Below are 25,224 nucleotides of genomic sequence, written 5' to 3'. Positions count from 1 at the left end.
GAGCGCGCAGCCCGCGCGCTGCAGGGCCGGGCGGAAAGTTTTTCCTGACGGAGTTTTGGTGGCGGCAGCGGTGGCGGCGCCGGAGCGGGCCATGGACGCGCTCAAGTCCGCGGGGCGGGCGCTGATCCGGAGCCCCAGCCTGGCCAAGCAGAGCTGGGGGGGCGGCGGCCGGCACCGCAGTGAGTGTGCGCGCGTCGGCCGGGCCGGGCCGGGGTCGGCGCGCGGGGCCTCCGCCGGCGCCCGGAGTGCGGCCAAGTTGGGCAGAGGCGGGGCCTGACCGGCGCTCAGGTCCCGGCGTGGCCCTTTCCCGGCCCTGCGGGGCAGGGGGTCGGCCGGGGTCAAGTTGCGCACCTACTCCCCGGCCGCTCGGTGCCGCTGCGAGGAGGGGCAGCGCTGAGGAAGGAGCCCGAGCTCGAGGTCCCCAGGTGCAGCCGGCATGGGGTGGGGTGCAGGTTGGGAGAAGAGGTCCCCGCCACCCGCGGCACCTCCCGCCCTGCTGTCCTGGCCAGCTAGGGGGAGGCAGGCCCTGGTCGTCGGTGCCTGAGGGAGGAGGAAAGGGCGCAGGAGCTTGGAAAGACGCCCCCGTCCCGCACCCCTGCGCCCCAGCCAGCGGCTGCGGCGGGCGGGAGCCCACTGGCCCGTTCTCCCGCCCCCTGTCCGACCCACCGGGCCAACTTTTGACTCCGGGTGTCCAGACACCCACCCAGGTGTGAGCCCGGGGTCGCAGGTACGTACTTGAAATTGGGAGAGAGGCCCCGCCTGGGGTGCCTCGGGAGAGCCCTACATGAGGCGGTCTAGACCCCTGCGTCCCTTCCTCTAGTCGGGTCCAGGTGACGAGCCTGGCGTCCCAACTATTTTTGAAACCTGTTTTCTCTCGCACCTTTCCCTTCGGGCTTCTAAAGTCCCTTGGGCGCCCAGGCCAACGGCAGACTCGCTGTCACCTCTCCCTGGAGCGTCTGGGAGGCTGGGAGGGGCCTCCCCGTGGCTTCTTTCTCTCCCTGTCTCTGGTTACGCTCAAGGAACTTGTCACCTGGCACCTTCCCCTGAAGCCAGAAGACCAGCCCAGCGCAGGTCGCAGGTCTCGTTGTTTGGGAGGGAGAAGAGAGTGGCTTGCCTGGGGTCACACAGACCTTCCTGCCGGTTTTGGAGCCAGAACCCAGGACTGCTGCACACTCCCACCTCCCTGCCAGCCACTTCGGGCCACAGCCTCTCCCCTCATCAGGAAACAACTGACAGTACAGCACCCCCTCACCCCATTCCCTCTTGGCCTTACAGGGCTCCACCAGGGGAGCCCGAGCTCCCTGGTCCCAGGAATGCCAGCGTGTCTGGGCCTAGAGGGCCCGCCTTGCTCCTCCTCTGGCCCCACTCTGTTGTTCAGCTGTGGCCGCCTCCCAACTGAGACTGGCATTGGCATTGGGAATGTGGGGTGGTGCCTGCTGGTGGGGGGTGGTGTCAGAGACCCATTAGGGCTGGGCCAGTGGGCCAGGGGATGCACCGTTTATCACACTGATTGCCTCCCAAAATAGACCCTTTAAAAACTGGCAAGATTTGACCAGAACTTCTGAGAATGGCCATCTGTTCCAGCGGGAGAATCCTGCGGTTTTCTCCAGGAATGAGGGCGGGAGTGTGGCAGGGCAGCCCCCGGGGAAGTGGTTTTGAAGGAAGGGGGGCTGGCAAGAGAAGGGAGGCTAGAAAGAAACATCTCTGAATCTGGGGACGCAGAAGAGGTAGCCACTTTGGATGGTGGAAGAGAATTTCTCTTTTTTTTTTTTTTTTTTTTTTTTTTTTTTTTTTGAGACGGAGTCTCACGCTGTTGCCCAGGCTGGAGTGCAGTGGCGCGATCTCGGCTCACTGCAAGCTCCGCCTCCTGGGTTCACGCCATTCTCCTGCCTCAGCCTCCTGAGTAGGACTACAGGCGCCCGCCACCGCGTCCGGCTAATTTTTTGTATTATTAGTAGAGACGGGGTTTCACTGTGGTCTCGATCTCCTGACCTTGTGATCCGCCCGCCTGGGCCTCCCGAAGTGCTGGGATTACAGGCTTGAGCCACCGCGCCCGGCCGAGAATTTCTCTTGCCATCTTCAATCTTGGGCAAGTCACTTGTCCTTTCTGATGCTTGGTTTCCTCATCTGCAACATGGGGATAAAAACTCTTACCTGGCAGGAGTATCAAGGAGATTATTGGTAATAATGCTCCCTCCTAACTGGTGGCTTTCTTCTGCCCTGCTCCTCTTCCCCCTGCCTATCCTTGGGACGCCGCCAGCATGATTAGTACTGGGGTGAGATGGGTTTTGGGGGCCCAGAGCTCGTCTGCACCTTTGGAGGAAAGGAGAGGAGCACCTCTCTCCCTCCTCCAGGCCCCAGTAAGCCCAGAGTGCTGTCCTGGAGCCTCTGGACCTGAAGGAGGGCGGGCCGAGCCCCACCTGTCCCTCGTGATGAGGTCTCAATTTCCTCACCTGTAAATTGCAAATAACAGTAGTACCTGCCTCCAACTGTTTGTGGGGATCAAATGAAATTGCGTTTGCCTGGCATAGAGGAAGACTTTGGTAAATGGTAACTACTTTTTTTGTAACTGTTTTACAACGTGTTTTTGCTTCCATTCTCTCATTGACTCCTGTGAGGTGACAGAGCAGGCCCATTTTAGAGACAAAGGAACTGAGATTCTGAGCATTGGAGTCATTGGCCCCAGACACAGAACGTCTAAGAGGCAGAGCTCCACATTCCTAGCGCAGAGGTCTTGGTGGATTCTGCCATGGGAGGAGCTGGGAGCAGTCCTCACCCACCCCAGGTTGGGCTGGCAGCCTCTGACAGCAGTGGCCACAGGTTAGAGCAGGGGCCATGGGGTATGTGGGGGTGGGGGTGCTAGGGTCACCTTGCTCAGGGTTGTGACCCATCCGGGCCTTGGACCTGGTCCCTGTGGTTGAGTTTTGAGGCCAAACTGAAGCCAGTGGAGTTAAAGTTAGACTCGAACGCTGCTCTCAGTTGTGACCTGTTCCTCCCCGTCAAGGTCCCCACTAGGATTAGCATGAGCATTGCTTATTTGTGGAGAAACAAGCCCAGAGAAGGGCAGCACCTTGCCGGAGGGGAGGACTCCTGGGGATGGGACATCTTCATTCCCCAGTCTGCACCGGCCTCAGCATCTCCAGCAGGTAGAGCGGCAGGTGCTGGCAGTCAGCACAACATGGAAGTGGTATGCAGAGGGGATAAGGGCGGCCATTGACAGCACCAGGGAAGGTCCCTGTGAGAAGGTGACTCAGTACACACCGGTGAATCCCAGGAGGGAGGAGTCTGGGAAGAGCGTTCCAGCCAGAGGGAACAGCAAGTGCAGGGAATGGTGAACTGGAGCCTAAGACTCTGCTTCTCACGGGCCTGGGGGCTGTGTGAGGGGCATGTGGCTTGAAGGAGTCAGAGGTCACCCACTGCCCACTGAGGGTCAGATACTCTTTTTGAGCAGCCCTACAGAGCTCTGCCTGATCCCACCAAGGGGCTTGGGCTGCAGGAGGCAGGTGTGGACTGGAGTCCCAGTGCTGTCGATAGTGAGCCATGGTCAGACTCCTCTGGGCTTCTCTATCTGTGAAATGGGAACACTGATCTATCCTGGACTCTTCTTTCAGTATGAGAATGGCCATGGACATGTTAAAGCTCTTTGCATTTGACCATTGGTAATGACAGTAGTTCACACTTGTGATACTTGGTATGTACCAGACAGGGTTCTAAGCTCACCTCAGGTGTGAACTCAATTCATCCTCAAAACAATCCCATGGATGGATACTCTTTTTTTTTTTTTTCTTTTAAGAGGGAGTCTCCCTCTGTTGCCCAGGCTGGAGTGCAGCCTTGGGATCTTGGCTTAGTGCAACCTCCACCTCCTTGGTTCAAGTGATTCTCCTGCCTCAGCCTCCCAAGGAGCTGGGATTATAGGTGCCCGCCACCATGCGCAGCTAATTTTTTTGTATTTTTAGTAGAGACGGTGTTTCACCATGTTGGCCAGGCTGTTTTGAACTCCTGACCTCAAGTGATCCACCTGCTTCAGCCTCCCAAGTGCTAGGATTACACGTGAGCCACCACGTCTGCGGTGGATACTCCTATTGTCCCTGTTATTTATTTATTTATTTATTTATTTATTTATTTATTTATTTATTTTTGAGACGGAGTCTTGCTCTGTTGCCCAGGCTGGAGTGCAGTGGCCGGATCTCAGCTCACTGCAAGCTTCGGCTCCTGGGTTTACGCCATTTTCCTGCCTCAGCCTCTCAAGTAGCTGGGACTACAGGCGCCCGCCACCTCGCCCGGCTGGTTTTTTGTGTTTTTTTAGTAGAGATGGGGTTTCACCGTGTTAGCCAGGATGGTCTCGATCTCCTGACCTCGTGATCCGCCCATCTCGGCCTCCCAAAGTGCTGGGATTACAGGCTTGAGCCACCGCGCCCGGCCCCCTGTTATTTATTTATTTATTTGAGACAGGGTCTCACTCTGTTGCCCATCCTGGAATGCAGTGATGTGGTCATAGCTTACTGCAGCCTCGACCTCCTGGGCTCAGGGGATCCTCCTGGGTAGCTAGGACTACAGGTGCACAACTGCCATGCCCAGCTAGTTATTTTTTGTAGAGATGAGGTGTTAACATGTTGTCCAGATTGGTCTTGAACTCCAGCCTCAAGCAATCCTTCCTTCTCGGCCTCCTAGAGCGCTGGAAGTACAGGCATGAGCCACTGTGCCTGTCTTGTCTCTGTTTTAAAGTTAGGACACTGAGGTCTGGGGAGGTTCAGTGACTACGGACTCCAGAGCCCATAGCATATTTTTCTCTTACTGTGTAAGTAGGTACTTAGGACGTGGTAGCTGCTGCAATTTATCATTTTAAAACTTATTTTCTTTTGATAACAATCTCAACAGCTTTGACTTCCAAAATTTTCCTAGTACTTTTCACATCCAGAAACTTCTGATGATGCTCCTGAGGGGCTGAACCCATTTGTCAGATAGAATTATAGCCCAGAGAAGCAGCTACACTCCAGGTCAGGGCAGAGCTTGAGCCCTCTTCTGAGATGTTGTCATTCTGGCCTCTGAGGCCATTTCCCCACCAGGCTGGGGGAGACTGGAGGCCAGAGCCCTGGTCAGAGGCTCCCCTGGCCCCTGGGTTTGGCTGCAACTCTCATGTTGCAGACACACCAGCCAGGCTGGGTCTCTGGGAGCAGCAGAAGGGGCACAAGGGCATTCAGCCCAGCTCTGACTCCTGGGTGGTTGGGGGGACCTTAACGAGGAAAGAGCACGTGTTCACAGCTGTAATTTAGACCAGGCATATGGTCTGTCCCCAGCTAACTCCGGGAGCAGGTCATCTGTAAAATTGCAGCGTTAAAATAGCACAGTCATTACCCACTACAGGGCCAAAAATAACTAGGACCGGAACAGGGCTGTGCACTCAGGCCTGTATTTGCCCGGGTCCTCCGGGAGCACCGGGAATAAGGCCTCCGGCTGTGGCTGGCAAGGGGGGCGGGTGTGGTCCTGAGCCCTACCAGTGAGCCTTCACTGAGAGCTCCCAGGTGCTGGTTTCTGTGGGGAGGGTGTGGGCATGAGGGGCCTTACGCTCTAGTGAAGAGATGAGTCACGTGCACAGACCCCAGGAGGGAAGCAGCTTCCTAGAGAGAAAGGAGCATCTCAGTGGGGCCTGGGAACATGGGGGACAAGGGAGAAACAGGACCAGACTGGACAGCCACACTGGGCAGGCGTACACCTCCGTGCCAGGTCCTGGGGAAGCAGACATGAATGGCAGGTTCTTTAAAGGGAAGAGACGTGCGGGCAGTGCTTGGCAGTGGGTGGTGTGGCTGCGGGAGGAAGAAGAGATTTACGTTCAAGAAAGGCACCAGCAGCCTGCCCACAGGAGGGATGAGGCCCCATTGGAAGGTGTACTGAGCACCTACGATGGGCCTGCCTCTCTGCTAAATTCTATAAACGTATCCACGGGCCACAACAGCCCCCAGGAGTCAGAGCTGTTGTTTCCCCCATTTTAAAATATGAGAAAACTGAGGCTCAGGGAAGGTAATGAACTCACTCAAAATGGCTCAGACATGAAGCATCGGAGCTGATATCTTAGGATTAAGGCCCTTGCTGTTAACCACAAGGCTACATTGCCTCAAAGGAGGCTTCCTGGAAGAGGTTGGATGTGTGGGATTTGATCAAGTGAAGAAAGGGCATTTGGGATAGAGGGAACTACCTGAGCAAAGGCACAGAAGTTAGACAGTAAATGTGACATTATTAGGAAGAAGCTCTGCATGGTTGGAGCTTCTTGGGGTAGGGAGCGTGTAGGGATATTGTGGGAGAAGAGACGGGGAAACTTAAAATCCCCTCACAGTCACTGGTCATCGTGGGGATTGTCTATAGTGGGCTGGGTGGGGTGAGGAGGGGCCCTCTGACTTGCCCTGTGACCTTGCACAGGTCCTGTCCCTGTCTGGGCTTCAGTTGTATCATCTATCAAGTGAGGGGCTTGAGCTGAGGGCCTAAGGCTGATGAGTGGCAACCAGTCTGTAAGGACGTGGTTAGAGGAGGGGAAGGGTCAGTCCAGGGAAGGAGGAATGCAGAAAAATGCTGAACATTTCAGGGGTCAGGGAGGACTAGGGAATGTTTTGACAGCAAAGAGATCACCAGTGACCTTGGCAGGCTTTGGCTTTTTGGAATGGAGGGAGCGGAAGTGGCTTTGGAAAGGGGCCAGGAAAGGGCTGAACCAGAGGAAGTGGGAGAATAGGGGCATGAAAATGGGGGCTGGAGAGGGAGGGTGGAGAATGTTTGCCAGGGGTAGGAATGGATAATGAGATATTCAAAACTTGATCAATCAGTATTGCCCGCCTGGGGCCTTGTGCTGAGAAACGGTCAGAGGGAAGTAGAGCTGCAATTGATTATCAATGTCTGCCAAGGGCACGGGCCATAGGCACAGTATCACTTCTCTCCATTGCTGTCCTTGCTTAGATGGGTCTCAGGTTGAAAGTGGTGGTCTGGATATCCTAGCCTGCAGATGGGAAACCTTAGGTATTAGGAATACCTAATTCCAGGTGAGAAGAAATGCCTCCACCTCCAAAAACCTGATCTTTTGCTAGAATTAAGGTAGTTTGCTGCATGATAAGGTAGTATGGTCTCATGGTCAGGAGCTTGGGCTTTAGAGTCAGTCTGTTTCCTCTCTGTAAAATGGGAATGAAAGAATGCCTGCTTGCAAGGTGGCTGTGAGTGTTAGAGGTGATGGTAATAGCTACAGCTTTATTATCGTTGTATCTTTGTTATATGAAAGCGCCGTTTTTCCCTGATGATGGTGCTGTTATTCTGAGCTTGAGAGCAGGGTCTGTGTCTGAGTTGCTCAGGGCCCCATCACTCAACCCAGGACTGGGGACACCTCAGGGACTTTCACATTCTTTTGGAGGATCAAATGGAATAGGCTTGTGCTTGATGGGACAGAGGATAAGGTCATGTTGGGCTTTGGGGTCATCTCAGTGGGGGCCCGGCCTTATGTTGAGGTGGAAGCCCGGGGATGAGGGCTAGAGCTGAAGGAGCAGTGGGCCTGGGGCCAGGGCTGGGGATGGGATGGGGTTGTCCTCATCATTTCTTCCTTGAGCAAGTATTGAGCACTAGCTGCATGCCAGGTTCTAGATGACAGTCAGTAAGTCCCTGCTCACCTGATCTCAAGGCATGAGGGGAACTGGGCACATCTGTAAGTTCCTGTATAACCCTCCACAGCCCTGACACCTGTACCCTCTTTCAGATGAAGAAATGGCCTCAGAGAGGGACAGTGGCTTGCTCAAGGCAAATCCAGAGAAATGTGGGTGTACAAGGCCCCTTCTGGCTGTGGAGAGGGGGACCAGAGCCCCTGGAGGCCCAGAGCTCTAGGACAGGAGCTGAGAGGGGTAGCAGGGATCCAGACTGGGTAGGGGACCTGGTGATGCCACCTGGACCCAGACTTCTGCTCTTGACAGAGCCAGAACTCCAGAGCCAAGCGGAGCCTTGTAGTAGGGGCCCACATCCCTGCTGGAGCCTCAGCTTCCCTGGAACCAGCGATACCTAAACTTTCTTCCTGTGGCTTTTCAATCGGAGCCAGTGAGGAAGGCCCCAGGCAGAGGTAGGGAGGGCCCAGGACATCTCCCAGCCCCTCCCTGGGGGATGGTCTAGGGAAGCTGGCCCTGGCTACCTCTCATGGCCCCTGGAAACTGATCCCTGGCTGGATCCTGCTCTGTCCTTAACAAGATTGTGTGTGAGGCTGAAGAGCAGTTTTCTTTCTCATCTGTAAAATGGTGCAGTCATAACAAACACCTCCTACAAGCACAGCATCTGTGAGGGGATGGTAGAGGACAGGCAGGGGCTCTGGCAGGTGGAAGTGTGGGGTGTTCGTTCATCTTTGTTCATCTCCTTCCGAGGAGCCGGGGATGGTCAGAAACCACCAGCATAGCCCGATTTTCACCTCATGCCCATCTGCCTCCGCAAGGCCCTCACCCATGTGGTGGGGCACTCTTTCCACATGTCCCTTCTGGTCTGTTTGCCCACCAGTGAGGCAGGCTCATCCCCTTATTTCCTGACATGTGTGTGGTTTGTGCTTTTAGAGGACTCTCCTTGTGGACCCTGCTCTGTGCCATTGCCACAGCCCAGAGAGGGGGATGCAGTGTTAGTCCCAAAGAGGAGAGGGGACTTCCCTAGGACCATCCAGGGAGTGGGAAGCAGAGTGGGTCTCGAGCCTTCTCAGATTTGGGAAATCACCTTCTCCTCTCCCCACCTAGCCTTACCCTACCCTGCTCTCCCTGGGCTACTGTCTCCTTCCCAGCCTCCCGCACGCCCCCGTTGGTCTCTACCGATGCGCACAGGGAGGAAAGCAGTGCAGGCTGGGGCCGTGGGAACCACTCAAGGTTGAAGTCTGACTCATTGTATGTGGCCTTCATCTCATGACTTTGCCTCCCTGAGCCTCAGTCTTCTAATCTGTAGAATCACTATCTCACAGGATTGCACTAAGGATTCAGTAAGAAATGGTATGATTTGCCCTCAACAAGTGGTAGCATTGAAGTAAAGAGGGCTCCGGGCTTGAAAACGGGGCTCGAAACTTGGCTCTTGCACTTCCTGGCTCTCTGGACTTGGTTATGTGATTGAGTCTCCATGGCCTCCATGTCTCTGTCTGTCAATGGGTTTGATAAAAGTGTTGACCTCATAGGTTCTTAAGGAGGATTAATGAGAACATTTTAGGTAAAGCTGCTTACATGGAGCCTTGATATGTGCCAGAAAGCTTTAGCCTTTTATTAAAAGTGACAGTAGGCCCGGCGCGGTGGCTCATGCCTGTAATCCCAGCACTTTGGGAGGCTGAGGCAGGCAGATCACTTGAGGTCAGGAGTTCGAGACCAACTACTCGGGAGGCAGAGGCAGGAGAATTGCTTGAACCTGGGGGGCAGAGGTTGCAGTGAGCTGAGATCGCACCACAGCACTCCAGCCTGAGTGACAGTGAAACTCAGTCTCAAAAAAAAAAAAAAAAAAAAATGACAGTAGTGGTGGGGGAGACCCCCAGCCAACTTGCTGGGGTTTCCTAGGAAAGAAGGCTGGTGAGAGCTGTTGCTGGTGGTGGGCCCTGAGCCGCAGGGTCTGAGGGCCTTCCCTGTCCTACCCCAGAGCTGCCTGAGAACTGGACGGACACTCGGGAGACGCTGCTGGAGGGGATGCTGTTCAGCCTCAAATACCTGGGCATGACGCTGGTGGAGCAGCCCAAGGGCGAGGAGCTGTCAGCCGCCGCCATCAAGAGGATCGTGGCTACGGTGAGCACCCCAGTTGGGAAGGGTGGAGGGACCAGGGACCAAGGACCAGCTTCTTCCCAGGGTGCCCTTGTCCCAGCTTGTTACTCCAGTTGGGTGTGTCTGAGCCTCGCCCTGCCCTTGATTCTCCTTCCATCCAGCTTTTGGGCCTTGATAGAGGGAACCACTGGACTTGCAAGGTCACGGTCAGTGGCTTCCCTCCAGCCGTTATGACCTCTTCCAGCCTCCTCACCCCCGCCTCAGGCTCCCTGCTGATGCATTGGTGCTTCCCTCCAGCCGTTATGACCTCTTCCAGCCTCCCCACCCCCGCCTCAGGCTCCCTACCAATGCATTGGTGACTTATCAGCACCAGGAAGGGTGGGGAGGTTGCTTTCCCTTGACTACCTGCTCAGCGGCCTGAGAGACAGCATAGCACATCCGAGAGCACATTGCCCCCTCCCTAGTTTTGAGCAAGGGTGGGCCTTTTAAATCCACTTCCCTTGGTGGCCTCGGACCCCTCAGCTCAGTGGATGGAGCAGAGTCCCCAAGAGTCATCCTGCTGGGTTGTGCTAGCTCATTCAGTGCCGAGTCTGTGTGTCCTCCTAGCTGTGTGTCCTTCTGGGGAGAGGGAGGATGACTCGAGGTCCACGGTGCCTGACAGATAGCTGGTGCTCAGCAGATGCTGCTCCTGTTTCTGTTACAAGAGGGTGCTGGCTGAGTGGTCTTCCCCATGCTGCTGCCAGTCGCCTGAGCTGAGATGGGCCCCGCGTCTGGGTCCTAGGAACAGTGCAGTGTAGGCCATAAGCGTGGGTCTCAAGTGAGGCTGGCAGACTCCTCTGACTCCTGTCTGCCCCAAGGCTAAGGCCAGTGGGAAGAAGCTGCAGAAGGTGACTCTGAAGGTGTCTCCACGGGGAATTATCCTGACAGACAGCCTCACCAACCAGCTCATTGAGAACGTGTCCATATACAGGTACGCTCAGCATGGGGTTGACCCATCGACTCTGCCACTGGAGTGTCCCATCTGAATCCAGGCTCTACCGTTTCCTACCTGGGTGACATTGGAGCCTCAGTTTTCTCATCTGTAAAATGGGGGTGGGAACAGGTCCTGCTGCACAGCGCTGTTAGGAAACGCCAAGTGCATGGCACCTGGCTCACGATGAGCACTTGGTTAAGTGGCAGCAGCTGCTGTCATCATCACCAGTTACAGAAGACAGCTGAGCCTGCCTGTGCCCCGCCCCCTAGTCCCCACCAGCATGCCTCTGAGCCGGGCTTGGAGCAGAGAACTGCAGAGTCACTGCCTTTTCCTCCTTCTGTGAATGCAGCGGCTCAGCTCTGGGTATCTGGCCAGGCATTCCAGGGAGGCCTCAGCCAAGATCTGAGGTCAGTATGGATGGTCTCTCTAGTGGGTCCTCTGGTCAGCCCTTAGAGCCTCAGGCTATCCCCACCTCTCTCAGCTGGTCAGTTGTAGTTTTTCAGAACCGGAAGGGATAGCTCAGGTCCATTTTACAGATGGAGAATCTGAGGCCCGGAGAGGGAATTGTCTACGGCTGCACGGTGAGGTAGTAGCTGAATTGGAACTAGGATACCCAGGCCAGAGCCCTGTCCAGCAGGCTCCCATCTGCCAGGCATCCCCCCACCCTCTTGCTTTGTCTCCAAGCAGATGGCTCCGCCCGTTGGTGCACAGGCCAGTAGTAGGGTGGATAGATGTGTGTTGTGGGGGCCTGGGTGATATCTTCCTCTCACTGGCCTGATCATACCTGCCTGCCTTTAGTCAACAGTTTCAGATACCTGTTCTGCCAACATCTGTGCCAGATAGGACTCCAATCCTGCTCATGCCCTCGAGCTTCCACTCTAATTGGGAATAGTTGGGAGGAAACAGGAGATAGAGCATAGTGTTTTCCAAGAAGGCAAGGAGAGGGTCTGCCCGGGGAAATCCAGGAAGGCCTCCCAGGGGAGGCGGCACCTTGCTGGGGCTTGAGGAATAACAGGATCTAGTTTATTGATACCAAGGACCCAGTAACATTTAGAGCAGGAAGCTGGATCCCCTGGGATGGAGAATAGGTAGGAAGGGCCCTGGCACCTTCACGCTCTGCCCACCTGGAGTGTTGATGCCTGTGATTAAAGCTGGGGCCACGTGGTTGAGGGATGGGTCTGTGGCACTCTGGTCCCACCTCTGGGCTGCCGCCTCCTCCCCGATTGAGACTCTGAGGCTGACTAGAGGCAACGAGCTGGGACCAGACATGTGAGGGAGGGTGGGAGGCCGAGGGCTTGGGTGGCCCCAAGGTTACGGGTGGCGACTGGGGGCAGAGAGGGTGCTCCATGCAGAGGGAGTTGCTGTGTGTCTCCTCCCAGGCCCACTAGGACTCCTTGTTGGGTCCTTATCACACACACACCCCACCCCTACTCCCAACTCTTCCACCCCTGGCCACAGCTCCAGAACATGCAAATGGTCCCAGCCACCCTGAGAGAGACGGACCCGAATCTCACTAGACCTCTGGGTGGGGGCATGGGTCGGAGGGCAGGTGGGATGGGGGAGGCCAGGTGAAGGGCATCGGTGAGCAGGGGAGTGTCCTGCTTTCTGCTTCCCCTTCCAACCAGTTGGCACATAGCCTTAAGAGGCAGCATGGCAGTCATGGCCTCTGGAGTCCTACAAGTGAGTTCAGGTCTGGGCTCCGGTCTTTAGCCTCAGTTTATTTCATCTGAAAAACGTGGATAGTGATAGAACCCATCTCAGAGGGTAGCTTTGAGAATTACATGAGGCGAGATCTAGAAAGCTCTTGGCACATTGCCTGGTATGTGGTAAGGGTTCAGCTATTACTGTTTTGGGGTGTGGCTCAGTGTGGGATGGGAGGAAGAGGGGAAGTGCCCTGCTTCCAGTCTTTACCCCATTCCTTCCTTCCTGCCTGGCCTCGGCCCCTCCTGCACAGATGGCCTAGGTACCCACCCTGGAGGCCAAGGCTGGACTCTCAGAGTCTGCCCTGGTGGAGTGGGAATAGCAGGTTCTCTGCAACTCAGGGGAGCTGCCCTACAGGGCATCCCACATGTGCTCAGGCCCCCGTGCCAGGTCCGGTGATACTTCCTCCTTGCCTTTCAGGATCTCCTATTGCACGGCAGACAAGATGCATGACAAGGTGTTTGCATACATCGCACAGAGCCAGCACAACCAGAGCCTCGAGTGCCACGCCTTCCTCTGCACCAAGCGGAAGATGGTCAGCGGGGAGGGCTGGGGCTGGGGCAGGCTCCAGCGGCCTTGGCAGCCCTGCTGTGGGTGGGGGGCTGTCTGGTGTGGGAGGCAGGACCCAAAGGTGACCATTACTGAAGAAGAGGGTGAAATCCCTGGGAACCCCAAGTGGGTGCTGAGAGCTAAGTGGTACAGTGGTGAGGCTGCTGGCAGGCAGATGACCCGGCAGTCAGCCTGGTGTGGGTAGTGGCTAGCCCGTGTCCCCAGTGTTTGTCTGGGCCCCTTTCTCTCTGTAACGTGATTTGTTGGGTTGAGGCTGTTTTGGATCTGCTGTCTTTAATATGGTCTAGGGGTGCAGGGCCTTGTAGGGATTGGTCCTCGGAGATGGGAGATCGGGGGGCCTGGGGTGGAAGGCAAAGGCGAGAGCCATCAGAGAACTGGGCTTGCTGTGACCGGAGTGAGGAGGGCAATGGCCATTTCTTGGTGCCTCCTGCGTGTCCATTCCAGCTGTGACCGGAGTGTGGAGGGCAGTGACCATCTCTCGGTGCCTCCTGTGTGTACATTCCAGTGCTAGGTTCCAGGTCTTTACTCGTTTAATCCTCACAGCTCTGCAAGGTGGGAACTGTTACTCTCTCCATTTTTTTTTCTTCTTTTTTTAAATTTTCAATGAGGAAACAGACTCCCAGAGGCCAGCTGTCTTGCTGAGGGTAACACAACCAGTCAGGGTTAGAGTGGGGGTTTAAACCCACGTTTCTTCCCCTCCCTGCGTGACTGGGAAATTCAGAGTTCCTTGTCTCATTTCCAGAACACCCCTGACCACATCTTAGCCGGGATGAGTGGGAACCTTGGTGGTCACTGGGGATTCGTCCTGAATTTGGGGGCAAGGAGTGGAGTGGGTCAAACTTTGGCATTGCAGCTTTTGTTTCTGAGACCCCCAGGATCTGAGCATCCTTCCTATAAGGTGCTTCCTGACACCCGTTGATGGAGCATTGACACCTGTTGACCTCTGTTGACAGCTCAGAGCCCCATTCCCCATGCCCTGTAGCCCTTGGAACCTATAGGAGACAAGATCCCCTTCCCTCCGCTGTCATCAAAGGACATGTCAGGTCCATCACAGTCTTTGTGGTCCCCAGGCTTCCTGCTGCCCATCAGGGCACACTTCAGATATTGTGTAAGTTGTAACAAATGATGACAAACTTAGTGCCTTAAAACAACACAAATTTATTCTCTTATGGAGAAGAAAAATGTATTCTGTGACAGAGGTAGATGAGGAGTCTAAACTAGGTTGGCAGGGTTGCGTTTTTTTCTGGAGGTTCTAGGGGAGAATCCATTTCCTTACCTTTTCTACCTCCCAGAGACCGACCACCTGCACTTCCAGGTTTGTGGGCCTGTCCTCATCTTCTGAGCCAGCAATGTAGCATCTTCCGGTCTCCTGATTTCGTTGTTACATTGCTGCTTTTAGCTCTGACTCTCCTACCCTGCTCAACACTCCTTGTGATTACATTTGGACACACTGAGTAATCTGGGATAATCTCCATCGCCAGATCCTTAACCCACATCTGCAAAGCCCGTTTGCTGTGTAAGGCAGCATTCACAGGTCTCAGGGATTAGGATGTGGACATCTTGGGGGCAGACACACAATTCAGCCCACCACAGGTGTCATGGAAGAGGCACTATAGGAGGAGACAGTCTAGCCATCTGATCCTGGCTGATTTGCTGTGTTACCTTGGAGAAGATCCTGCCCATCTCTGGGCCGCTTGCCTGTCAGCAGAATGAGAAGGTTGCCTCAGTGACCTCTAGGGTTGTTCTGAAAGGCCCCAGGTTCTTTTGAACACCTTGTTTCTTTCCTGCAGACTCAGTGTCACTGGACATTTGCCTCGTGAGGTCCCAGGGCTCCAAGTTGCTGTGGCATCTCCTGTGAGTTCCCACAGATGTGACTCGTGGCTTTGTCTTTTAGGAGCCCACGCAGACTTAAAAATACAGCTCCTTATGTCCCCATTGTTCATCTCTTCCTCCCTGCTGACCAGGGCAGGCCCTGGGCAGGGACAGCTGGCCTTGGGTGGGAGGGGCCTTCGACAGTGCAGAGGCTTCCTCTGGGATGAGGGGTCTGGGAGTAAGAGAGGTGCAGGCCCAGCTCTTACAAGGGAGACCTGGCCTGTGGTCAGAGGACTTCACACAGACTTGAGCGAAATCAGCCTACTCTCAGGCCATGGGGTGAATTACCGAGGAAAACAGAGCCAGGCCACTGCTCAGCCACTGACTGCAGAGCCCTGACCGGGCAGCAGGAAGGGCCCCTGCCAGACACCCAAATTCTTCATCTTTCTTAGTGTGTTCTTCTCTGGGGTTGGGTTGATGGCTGGAGTGGCTTATCTATCTCCCTACCCTTTGCTACCTGGCCTCCCTGCTTCAGGGGCCCTGCGGAGCCCTCTCCAAGACAGCCCAGCCCAGCATGGTGTAAATACATCACCTGCTGCCTCAAGGTCTTAGCCCAGCCCGGGCTGACAGTGTGTTGATGACCTCGTCATGTTGGAAATCCTAGATTCTTGAGCTAAGTGGAAGTGTTCTTGGGGGAGGCAGGAGATGGAATGGCTGTGTCAGCCTCCGCACCTGCTGGCAGCTCCTCCACAGATGTTTGGCACCGTCTGTCCTGGTCTGCGCCATGGAGAAAACATCCAAGGCGGTAGAGAACAGTCCAGCTTCAGTATCTGGAACCCAGGGGGGCTTAGTTCTGGGGTGGAAGTTAGTAAATCTCACGGGAGAGTCAGTGAGACTTCCCTGAGACAGACACCTGGAATGGGGCTTTGAAGGCTGAGGAGCCAGGAGGAGTTTGCTAGGCCGAATGAAGGGGGTGGGGTGGTGGGTGTGGTGAGTGCACAGCAGCACGGGATTAACACACGTGCAAGCACAGAGGGGCAAAGTGAAATGGTTCCACTGGGGTGGGTGGTGAGGCGGCTTCCGTTTGCAGCAGGCCTTGAATCAGGATGTTGAGGGCCTTGAATCGGCATGTTGAGGGCCTTGAATCGGGATGTTGAGGGACTTGAATCGGGATGTTGACAAAACCGCACTCATTGTGACTGGGGGCCTCCACATCCCTACTCTTCCTGGCTGGGCTGCCTGAATGAGTTCATGACCCATTCAGGTTGGGGGAGAGGGGCTCCTTTCTACATCACCCACCAGTCAGTTGAACTCTTGGGCAGCACAACCACCGCAGCTCTCCCCTCCCTGGTGCTGCTGGGCACAGCCAGCATTGGGTTCCTCCAAGGACTCCCTTCCATCTGCCCAACTGGGAGGCCTCTGGGCTCCAAAGTGAAGGTGTCATGCAGCTGCTGGGCCTGGGCTGACGGTAAGCAAAGTGCTACCCGCATTTCCACCTGGGGGGCACATGGCTGTCTTGGTCCGAGTTTCTGGCCCCTTTTGAGCCATGAGCAGCCTGGTTCCTGGGAACAAGGAATGTGAAAAACTGGGCAAGGTAGCATCCAGTCAGGATAGTAAGGCAGACCTGCAGGCCAGAGGCAGTCAGGAGGGGCGGGCATCCCGCCTGGGCAGGCCCGAGCAGTCCCTCACCTAATGCTGGTCCTCGGATTCCTGCAGCCACCCCAGGAAGCAGGGCCCACCCCACTCCCAGTCCCTGCCCAGCCTGGGCTTGCAGCCACCTGCACACATCCACCTCTTGGGTTGTATTCGGTTTAACTTACAGCTTGGGACTTCAGGGCAAAAGGGTAGGAATGTATGCAAATGAACAAGCAGATTTATGCAAACAGAATTGGAAGGGCATAAATTGGAAGGGCTGGGCCTTCCAATTTTCTGTTCTTCAATTCCAAGGGCTAAGTCCACAGGTAATTAGGGAGGGCTTCTTGGAGGAGGTAAGCCTCACAGTTCGTTGAATTTAGGGAAGCCCAAAGGGGAAGGAAAAGACATGGAGGTGAACAGCCTTTGCAGTCTAAGCTTGTGTCTCCAGATTTCCAGCAGGCTTAAATAATGGCGTTTTCATATCCCTGCCACACTGGGTGACCAGCCCTTGCTTGGGTGGATAGTGATCTGACTTGGGCTGGTAATTAGCCCATATTTTTAGTTCATGGGCAATTCTCAATGGTAACTGGGTCTATTAAACTTGATTCAGATATGACAGCTTAAATTGTAAACAGCTGCGAAGAGTTTCATACTTAATTACCATATTTAAGTTTTGCCATAAAGTGCCTGTACTTCCATCAAAAATGTAAATGTTGGAGACATTCAAATGAGGTTTTATACTTTTGTGAAGTTTAATTGGCACGGATCCGTCAGTTTGTTTAGGAATTTTAAATATTTTTTTTAAAGGAGTTTTAAAGGCAGTGGCCGCAGGTCCGTCTCTCAATTAAATTGAGTTGTCTGGGGGAGGGCAGGGAGTGGGGCTGAAGCTGGTAAGGCCTGAACTTGTTGTGAACTTGAAAGAGGCTGGTGCTTTCTTCTCTCAGCCAGGGCTTCAGAAGGAAGCTAGATGTTTCCGGCTGTAGCTGCGAACTCTGGGACTTCCACTCCCAGAAGCTGAGTTGATTAACCCTGGACTGGAATGGCTGAGAGAGCAAGGTGTTGAGATGAATATGGGCTGGGGATAGGTCCTGGCTGGAATGAGGCCTGCCCCTCAGATGAATATAATTCACCCAGCATTGTTGCCACCTCTGGGAGGCTTTGGCCCGCTCCAGAGGGCGGGGGTGTTCAGACTGATTCTTGCTTTTAGGGTGCACACAGCTGGGGGAAACACAGGCAGGGGAGCCAGTGACACTTTCACATGCATGGTGCCAGAGGGAGGTGGGTGGGGCTAGAGGAGTCTGGGGCTGGTGATAGGAGAGAGGTGGTGACAGATACCTGAGCCGCGTTTGGAGGGGTGTGGGGGGAGTTCCCCCCGGGTGAAGGGCCGAGGTGTGGCCCTTCCTTACAGGTGGGTATAGCACTGACCGGTTTTGGTCCCCGGGCCTTCATTGACATCTTGCTTCTATCAGGAAATTGACAAGCCTTCTACTCTGTGGGATCCAGTTATAAACCCTGGCATAGTCCCAACAGGAACCTAACTTTCACCTCTCTGGCTGTGGCTCATTTGGGGCAATGGCTGGGCCCTTCCAATTCTGGCATTTCTGTTCTCCAATTCCAAGGGCTAAGTTAAGTCCACAGGTAATTAGGAAGGGCTTGGAGGAAGTAAGCCTCACAGTTCATTGAATTTAGGGAAGCCCAAAGGGGAAGGAAAAGACATGGAGGTGAGCAGCCTTTGCAGGCAGGGGCCCTAGAGTGAGGGTGAGAACTTTGGTGGGACCAGAGATGGTAAAGATGAAGGGGCCCCTACTGCCTCTGCGAGGCTGTGGCCTTATGACACGCCAGGCTGCTTTGGAGACCTGGGAAGGGCCAGGACCCTTCTCTGCCCAGGAGGCATTCCAGAGCCTGGGATGGAGCTGCAGAAGCTGCAGGGAGGGAGCCAGGGGTCCTGGCTTGGAGTCCCCAGCCCTCCAGTGCAGACTTGCTCTGCCCTGGCTGACGCTGCACCCCTCCCCATCCCCACTTCCTGTTTTCAGGCACAGGCTGTTACCCTCACCGTAGCCCAGGCCTTCAAAGTCGCCTTTGAGTTTTGGCAGGTGTCCAAGGAAGGTGAGACTTTGCATCTACATTGTGGGTGTGGTGGGAGGTGGGGAGACACGTGAAGGCCCTGGGGTCAGACCTGGACGGACTTCCTGCTTTATCACCCACCTGACTTGTGACTGTGAGCCGGTCCCTTCACCGCTCGGACTCTCAGTTTTCCCATTTGAAAAATGGGAACAGCTGTCTCCCTCCCCAAGGGTGCTTGTGAGGATTAACTGACATCCGAAAGGTTTCTTTCCTCCTGGCTGGAAACCTGAAACTGTCCCCTGAGATTGGCCACAGCTAATCACCCCTGCCCGGTGATTGCTGGGGACGGAGTGCTGGGGTCTGAGGCTCCAACATGTTGTGCCTTCATCCTGCAGAGAAAGAGAAGAGGGACAAAGCCAGCCAAGAGGGAGGGGATGTCCTGGGGGTCCGCCGAGACTGCACCCCCGCCTTGAAGAGCTGTGAGTCCTGACAGGGAAGCGGGGTTCTGCCGTGGGGTGTTGGGGTTGTGCTTCACCAGGGGGTCCCGCTCCTGCCTGGGCTGGGGCAGCCTCTTGGTTTTCCACTTTTGTTTTGTTAGATAAATAATACACGTTCATTACAGATTAATTAGAAAATGTAGATAAGGGGAAGAAATAACTCATTTTAGTACATTTTCTTCTAGAGATATATCCCTATGCAAATATATAAATATGTGTCTGCCTTTGTATATACTTAACATACTGTTGTGTGGTTGCTTAAGAAAACTTAACTATTGTGAATACAAAAGTTTCAGTCTAAGCCATTAGTCAGGTTCTCACTCTGTGGGCAGCTGTGCATTTGCCGTGGGGAGGTGCCAGGGCTGGGCTCTGCTAGGAAGCCTGGGCAAGGCCACATCAGAGGGGAGGGTCAGGGCCAGGACAGCCCAGGAGGGGGCCAGGAAGGAAGAGGCTGATCTCCCACTGACAACCTGACCGGATCCCTCACAGTGGTCGCCACTGGGAACCTGCTGGACTTAGAGGAGACGGCTAAGGCCCCGCTGTCCACGGTCAGCGCCAACACCACCAACGTGGACGAGGTGCCACGGCCACAAGCCTTGAGTGGCAGCAGTGTTGTCTGGGTGAGTGGTTGTGTGGCCAGCAGATTGGTGATCCTCAGCCTGACCTTTGGGCAAGCCTTGGGCTGCTCCAGGGACCAGGCCCTGGGACCCGTGACTTGTGGGCCTCTGGGAGGACCAGACCCAGCCCGGTAGTGCCCAGGCCCAGGATGGGGAATAAACAATGTCCCTTTTGAACCTGAGGCTGCGTCCCCAACAAGCTTGGCTCCCAGCACAGCTGTCTCCTCACAATGCTTGGCCTCTTGGCCTGAGCGTCCACGGCTCTGCCCACCACAAGACCAGCCAAAGGCGCCCTTGTTCTTGGCGTGGCAGAGCTCGCTGCTGACACCCCTCCCCCTCAGCTGCCTGAATGAGGACCCAGAGACTTGGGCAGTCACCAGCTTGGTCCCTGACTCCCTCAGGGACTCAGGACAAGCCCCCTGACCTCTCTGTCTCAACTTTTTCATCTCAGTGACGGTGATGACCTCTGCCAACAGAATCTCCCCGAGGAACCTGAAATTTTAATTTTTCATTTGGAAATAATTTCAGACTGTGTTATAAAAGTAGTACAAAGAATTCCTGTTCACCCTTCATCCAGATTCCCCAATTTTTAACATCCTGCATAACCACATTACAGTGGTCAGAATCAGGAAACAAACACGATACCATGCGGTTGTGTATAATCTGTAGAACTTACACGTTTCTCCAGGTGCCCCTCCGGTGTCCTGTTTCTGGCCCAGGATCCATTGCAGAATCACATGTTAACTTGTCTCTTTAATTTTTAAAAATCTGGGTACTGGGAGTTCCCCAGGTGTCCCTTGAGCCTGTTCTCTGCTGTTCAGGAACTACCCTTGCCACTTGCCCATCCTCACCAGCAGGCCATGGAGGGACCTCACCCATCGCTCTTCCACTGAGGCTATGGGACTCCTGGCATCAGTTATCCCTCATGAGCTTGGAATTTTGGCTTGGCTTTTGGAAATAAATGAAGGCAAGAAAACTTCCTTCCCCACCCTCTTCCTTTTGGAATTTGAAAGCCATAGAAATTATCAGGTCCAACGCCCTCCTCTTACGGAAGGACAAGCTGAGTTTCAAAGAGGAGCAGTGACTTGCCCAAGGTCTCGTGGGCAGGTAGCAGTGGAGCAGGGCACTGAACCCACCTGGGTCTCCAGACACTCTAGGACATGCCCTTTCTCCTCTCCCACGTCTCCAGCTTTGGGTCCTTGGGCTGAGATGCTGGCAATGCACCCAGGCAGGAGGCCTGCCTGAGCCCGTGCCTCTAGGCGCCCACCTTGAGCTTGTGTCCTGAGTCTCCCTGTAGCTTACCCAGGGCTGGGACAAGCTCCAGCTGTGAGCGTGGGCTCCCCCAAACAGAGTTCTTATCTCCTGCTTTGTTTTCCCCAAGGAGCTGGATGATGGCCTGGATGAAGCGTTTTCAAGGTAACGTGAACTTCCTGTGCTGGACGGTGGGGTTGGCGTGCGTGGGCTGGCCCTGCCATCCTTTCCCCTGGGGATGTGATTAAGAACACAAGCGGCCGGGCATGGTGGCTCAAGCCTGTAATCCCAGCACTTTGGGAGGCCGAGACGGGCGGATCACGAGATCAGGAGATTGAGACCATCCTGGCTAACACGGTGAAACCCTGTCTCTACTCAAAAGAATACAAAAAACTAGCCGGGCAAGGTGGCAGGCGCCTGTAGTCCCAGCTACTCGGGAGGCTGAGGCAGGAGAATGGCGTGAACCCAGGAGGCGGAGCTTGCAGTGAGCTGAGATCCGGCCACTGCACTCCAGCCTGGGCGACACAGCGAGACTCTGTCTCAAAAAAAAAAAAAAAAACAAAAAAAAACCACAAGCCACTCGGACCCCTCCAGAGCAACAGACCCATCCCTCCACTCAAATGCTTCCAGGGGCAGGGAGCCGACTGTCTGGGGAGGGAACCCCTTCCAATGTTGTCCAGAGCTGTTAGAAAGTTCTTACTGTTGAGTCAAAAATTATTCCTGATGACTGCTCTGCCTCAGTCTGAGCTGAGCGAAACACACTGCAGCTCAAGTTGATTTCCTCTGCCTGGCGTGGCCTTGAAAAAGGGGCGGTTTTTTTAACAGGCTTTGCTCTCCAGAGGTCTGCATTTATGAAAAAGGGAAGGGAGAAAGTGCTTAATGAAGCTGTGGACTGTTCCACAGCGGGGAATGTCAGGCACAGTGGGGAGGTGTTTTGGTAAAGCCTGAGGGTGGTGGCATTTCCCTGTTTTCCCAGGGGCCATCCTTGTGGTCCCCTGCAGCTTGGGGACATGCCACTGAGAAGGCTGTGGCTGAGGAGAGGCCTGGGCAGGTCAGGGTTCTGAGCCCTGGGTCCCCGTCTGTCAGGCCTCCCTTTCTCCCTTGAGACCCTCAGCAGCCTCCTACAGCCCTCCCACGTCAGGGGCTTTGTTTGGGGTTGCGGTCCGCGATTTTTGGTCCAGCGAGTGGGGACAGAGTCAGGGTCTTTGCCCTCCTGCTTCCTCCTTCCTCTTCCTTGCCTCCTCCTTGCCAGGGACTGGTGGAAACCCCTTGGTCCAGCCTGGGGCGAGGGCGACACCTTCCTGCCTCACTGGCTGACTAAACCCGCCCTCTGAAGAAAATCTTTCACACACTGTTTCATCTTTCCACACTGTTTTGAGCATCGTGTGCCCTTTATTAACAATTTTGAAAATCAGCAAAGCGTTAAACAGAAAGTAACACCATCCCATAATCCCACAGCTCAGAGTTTTGGGCTTAATTCATGCTAATCCTATACATATACATTATTTTGCATTGATCAGCTCATCGTATTTGCATTTTGGGATCCTGATTTTTCACTTAACAGCATTGTGTCAGAAGCATTGCTCCAGGCTGTTAAAAACTCCTCGTAAACACCCCTTCCATTGACTGCCTAACATTCTCCTAAGGGAAGCGTCTGTAATTTACTTGACTCTCCCCTATTCTTTTGGACACGTAGGTTGTCTCCCTTTGTAAATTTATTTTTCGAACAGCACGGTGTTGACACAGTTATAGCCAAAGAATCTTCCGTGTTCCCTCCCACAGCTTGTTCCCCACCCCACACCACCCCTGCCGCTCCCTTTACCAGCACTGCCCCTTCTCCTTTTTCCTGGGCATATCCTGACTGAGCTGGGCCACAGAGTGGGTGCTCTGGCCTCTCCCGGGGGTGGGTGCACCGCTGGCTGCCCCAGACTTTTCTGAGCTGTTTGACTTTCAAGGGAGGTGCTTTGATCTGAGGCTCCTCCACCTCCACTGTACTTGGGGCTTCCTTTTTGGGCCACCTGCCCTGCTGTTCCCCACTGCTGCCTCCTCGCATCTGACCCTGGGGCCCGCCAGCCCTCACCCAGGCCCTCGGCTCACACAGCTCTGCCTTCCAGGCTTGCCCAGTCTCGGACGAACCCTCAGGTCCTGGACACTGGCCTGACAGCCCAGGACATCCATTACGCCCAGTGCCTCTCGCCTGTCGACTGGGACAAGCCTGACAGCAGCGGCCCAGAGCAGGATGACCTCTTCAGCTTCTGAGGGCCCGGGGCCAGCCGGACACAAGCGACCCTGACATCTGATGACCAAAGCCACCTGCTGCAGGGGAGCCGGCTCCGGAACCCACCCGCCACCTCTCCCAGCCCTCAGCACTGTCAGTCTGGAGATCAGAGCTGCAGCCAGTCAGGCAGGGGAGAGATTTTTTTTTAAGCCCTGCTCTTTCTCTGAGAACCAAAAGATGCCTTGAATATTTATTCAGTGACTTCTGGCTTATGCTCGGAAGCCAGTCTGCGTCAGGCACGTCTCCTGCTGCATGATGTGTGCAGTGCTGCAGTCGGCTCCCGCTTGCTCTCCTGTAGCAAGCTCTGCCCTGGCTGTGGGTATCAGGACTGTGACCAAAGCATTTCTAGTCCCTTCTCTCTCTCTAAGGACCCAAATTTCCCTGGGGGCATCCTGCTTTCTGAAAGCCGTTGGATTTCAGTGATTTTTTTCCCCTCACCCCCCAGCATAGTAGAGCACCCACAGCCTCAGAAGGGGAAGGTGTCCTCCTGCTCTCTTTCCTCAGGGCCCAGCAGGCGGGACTTGAGTCCTGGACCCCAGGCTCTTAGAGACTAAGGGGCAGCTCCTGACCAAAGACGATACAGCTTGGCACTTTAAAGCATTCACAGCAGGTGTGGCCCTGAGGGCTCCTCCATGGTGCTGCATTGAATCCAGCTTTCCTTCTGCCCTTCCTCCAGGAGAAGGGGCCCAAGGTCCCCGTGGATGGTCTCCACCTGTGCTTGGAACCAGTGTAACTGGCTGCTCCCCGCTCCCAGGGACTGACTGCGGGGATCATCTCTGACCGCCCTCCGTCGGGCCCCTCCCTGCCTTCTCCCCTGCACGCAAGGCTGTGCTCCTCCTCTGCTCTCTGTGTGTCCCTTTGAGTGTCTCTGCCCCGCCTCCCCATACTTCCTGGGATGATGTGTGAAGCCTGACACCTAGATTTATTTGGAAATATTCTATGACCACTTTACAGACGAGGAAACTGAGGCCTCAAGCATGGCGGGGTAGAGTGAAGAGTAGAACCCAGGTCTGATGCCAAAGCTGCTTTCTTCTCTGCCTCCTCCTCACACAACTCACACCTCCTTTGCTTCTAGCTTTGTTGTCCTCCCAGGAACCAAAAAACCCCAGCTATTTTCTGACCAAAATGTGTTTCATAACAAACCATCTGGTGCCTTTCCACACAGAACTGGCAGGAGCCCCGTGTCCTGCTAGCTGTCTCTCTTGTTGATTTCCGTGAAAATGCAGTGTTTGAAGTCTGCTCATCCCAAGGGTGAAACAAAATCCAACCCTGTCAGAATCGGGCTGTTCTCTTTGCTGACACTGTGACCCTGGGTCGGGACATACCAGCAGCAGTCTGTCTTTAGAATCTCTTTCCTTCCTCCCCTTTTGCCCCCGTGGGGCTCCAGGCATCCTGAAAGCCAGCAAAGCCTCCAGCATCTTTGCCATCCTGAGGTGCCTCCCAGTGGCCTGGCTTGTCTGAGCAAGTTTCATCAGCCCCAGGGAAAACCCAGCCCTCCTTAGAACCTCCTTACCTGGAGTAACCGGACACCTTAGATGGAGGTGCCTGAGGGTGGGGTGGGATTTGTAGGGTCATTATCAGAACAAGAGGATAACTTTCTTGCCCCAGCTCTGTAGCCACCTCCTTGGCATCAGCCTCTGTATTTGTCATAAGGTGGCGTGGGCGAGGCCTGACACAGGCCAGCCTTGGCACAGGGGGGGCCCGGGGTTCTGAGAAGCGCTGCCCTATGAGAGCCACACTGGCCTTCGTCTCCATCTCGTTGACGGGCTGTCCGTGTGCCTCCTGTGTGTCTGCAGACAAGTCTTGCTGTGCTTTATTTGTGAAAGTTTAATGAGGAAAAAACAAATAATAAATGTTCTCGTTTTGAAACGCAAGCGGCGCTCATCAGATGGAGTAGACCGGCAGCAGCGTCCGGCAGCTCCTGCCCTTTGGGGATGGCAGCAGCAGTGACTGCAGGCTGGGTGGGGCCACATGCCCAGGTGCAGCACTGAGCTGGGGGGTGATGGTCTTAGGTTCCCGGCGTTGAAGGCCCAGTGGGGCCCCCTTTTCACCCAGCAGCTGGGTGTGTGTGTGATGAGGTCACCTCTGGATGACTCACGGA

General features: G+C 55.0%; 1 protein-coding gene across 18 annotated transcripts; it reads left to right on the top strand.

Annotated features, from left to right (window-relative positions):
* Nucleotides 1-24,997, top strand: LDLRAP1 (low density lipoprotein receptor adaptor protein 1). Of its 18 annotated transcripts, none has more exons than XM_077969069.1 (10): nucleotides 1-179; nucleotides 2,619-2,820; nucleotides 9,607-9,749; nucleotides 10,583-10,695; nucleotides 12,820-12,934; nucleotides 18,450-18,522; nucleotides 18,876-18,959; nucleotides 19,467-19,597; nucleotides 20,979-21,010; nucleotides 22,960-24,997. In XM_077969069.1, the coding sequence occupies exons 3-10, from the start codon at nucleotides 9,654-9,656 to the stop codon at nucleotides 23,102-23,104; spliced, it is 789 nt and encodes a 262-aa protein (XP_077825195.1). In that variant the 5' UTR covers nucleotides 1-179; nucleotides 2,619-2,820; nucleotides 9,607-9,653; the 3' UTR covers nucleotides 23,105-24,997. The 18 variants fall into 18 exon arrangements, with proteins under 18 accessions (XP_077825195.1, XP_014987059.2, XP_077825124.1 ...); XM_015131573.3 differs by having other exon boundaries at nucleotides 20,976-21,010; XM_077969050.1 differs by having other exon boundaries at nucleotides 159-727; nucleotides 20,976-21,010.
* Nucleotides 24,998-25,224: the final 227 nt, after the last annotated feature.

The sequence above is a fragment of the Macaca mulatta genome, chromosome 1 (genome assembly GCF_049350105.2).
Source record: "Macaca mulatta isolate MMU2019108-1 chromosome 1, T2T-MMU8v2.0, whole genome shotgun sequence".
Lineage (NCBI taxonomy): Eukaryota > Metazoa > Chordata > Mammalia > Primates > Cercopithecidae > Macaca > Macaca mulatta.
Note: the sequence above shows the minus strand (reverse complement) of the source record. Positions and strands in the feature narration are given on the sequence as shown.

Bases quoted from the DNA above. Each gene is read 5' to 3' on its own strand.
- LDLRAP1 (XM_001107620.5), top strand. From the start codon at position 92: ATGGACGCGCTCAAGTCCGCGGGGCGGGCGCTGATCCGGAGCCCCAGC. The intron at 18,523-18,875 runs GTGAGACTTTGC...TTCATCCTGCAG, and splicing joins TTGGCAGGTGTCCAAGGAAG to AGAAAGAGAAGAGGGACAAA. The intron at 18,960-19,466 runs GTGAGTCCTGAC...GATCCCTCACAG, and splicing joins CACCCCCGCCTTGAAGAGCT to TGGTCGCCACTGGGAACCTG.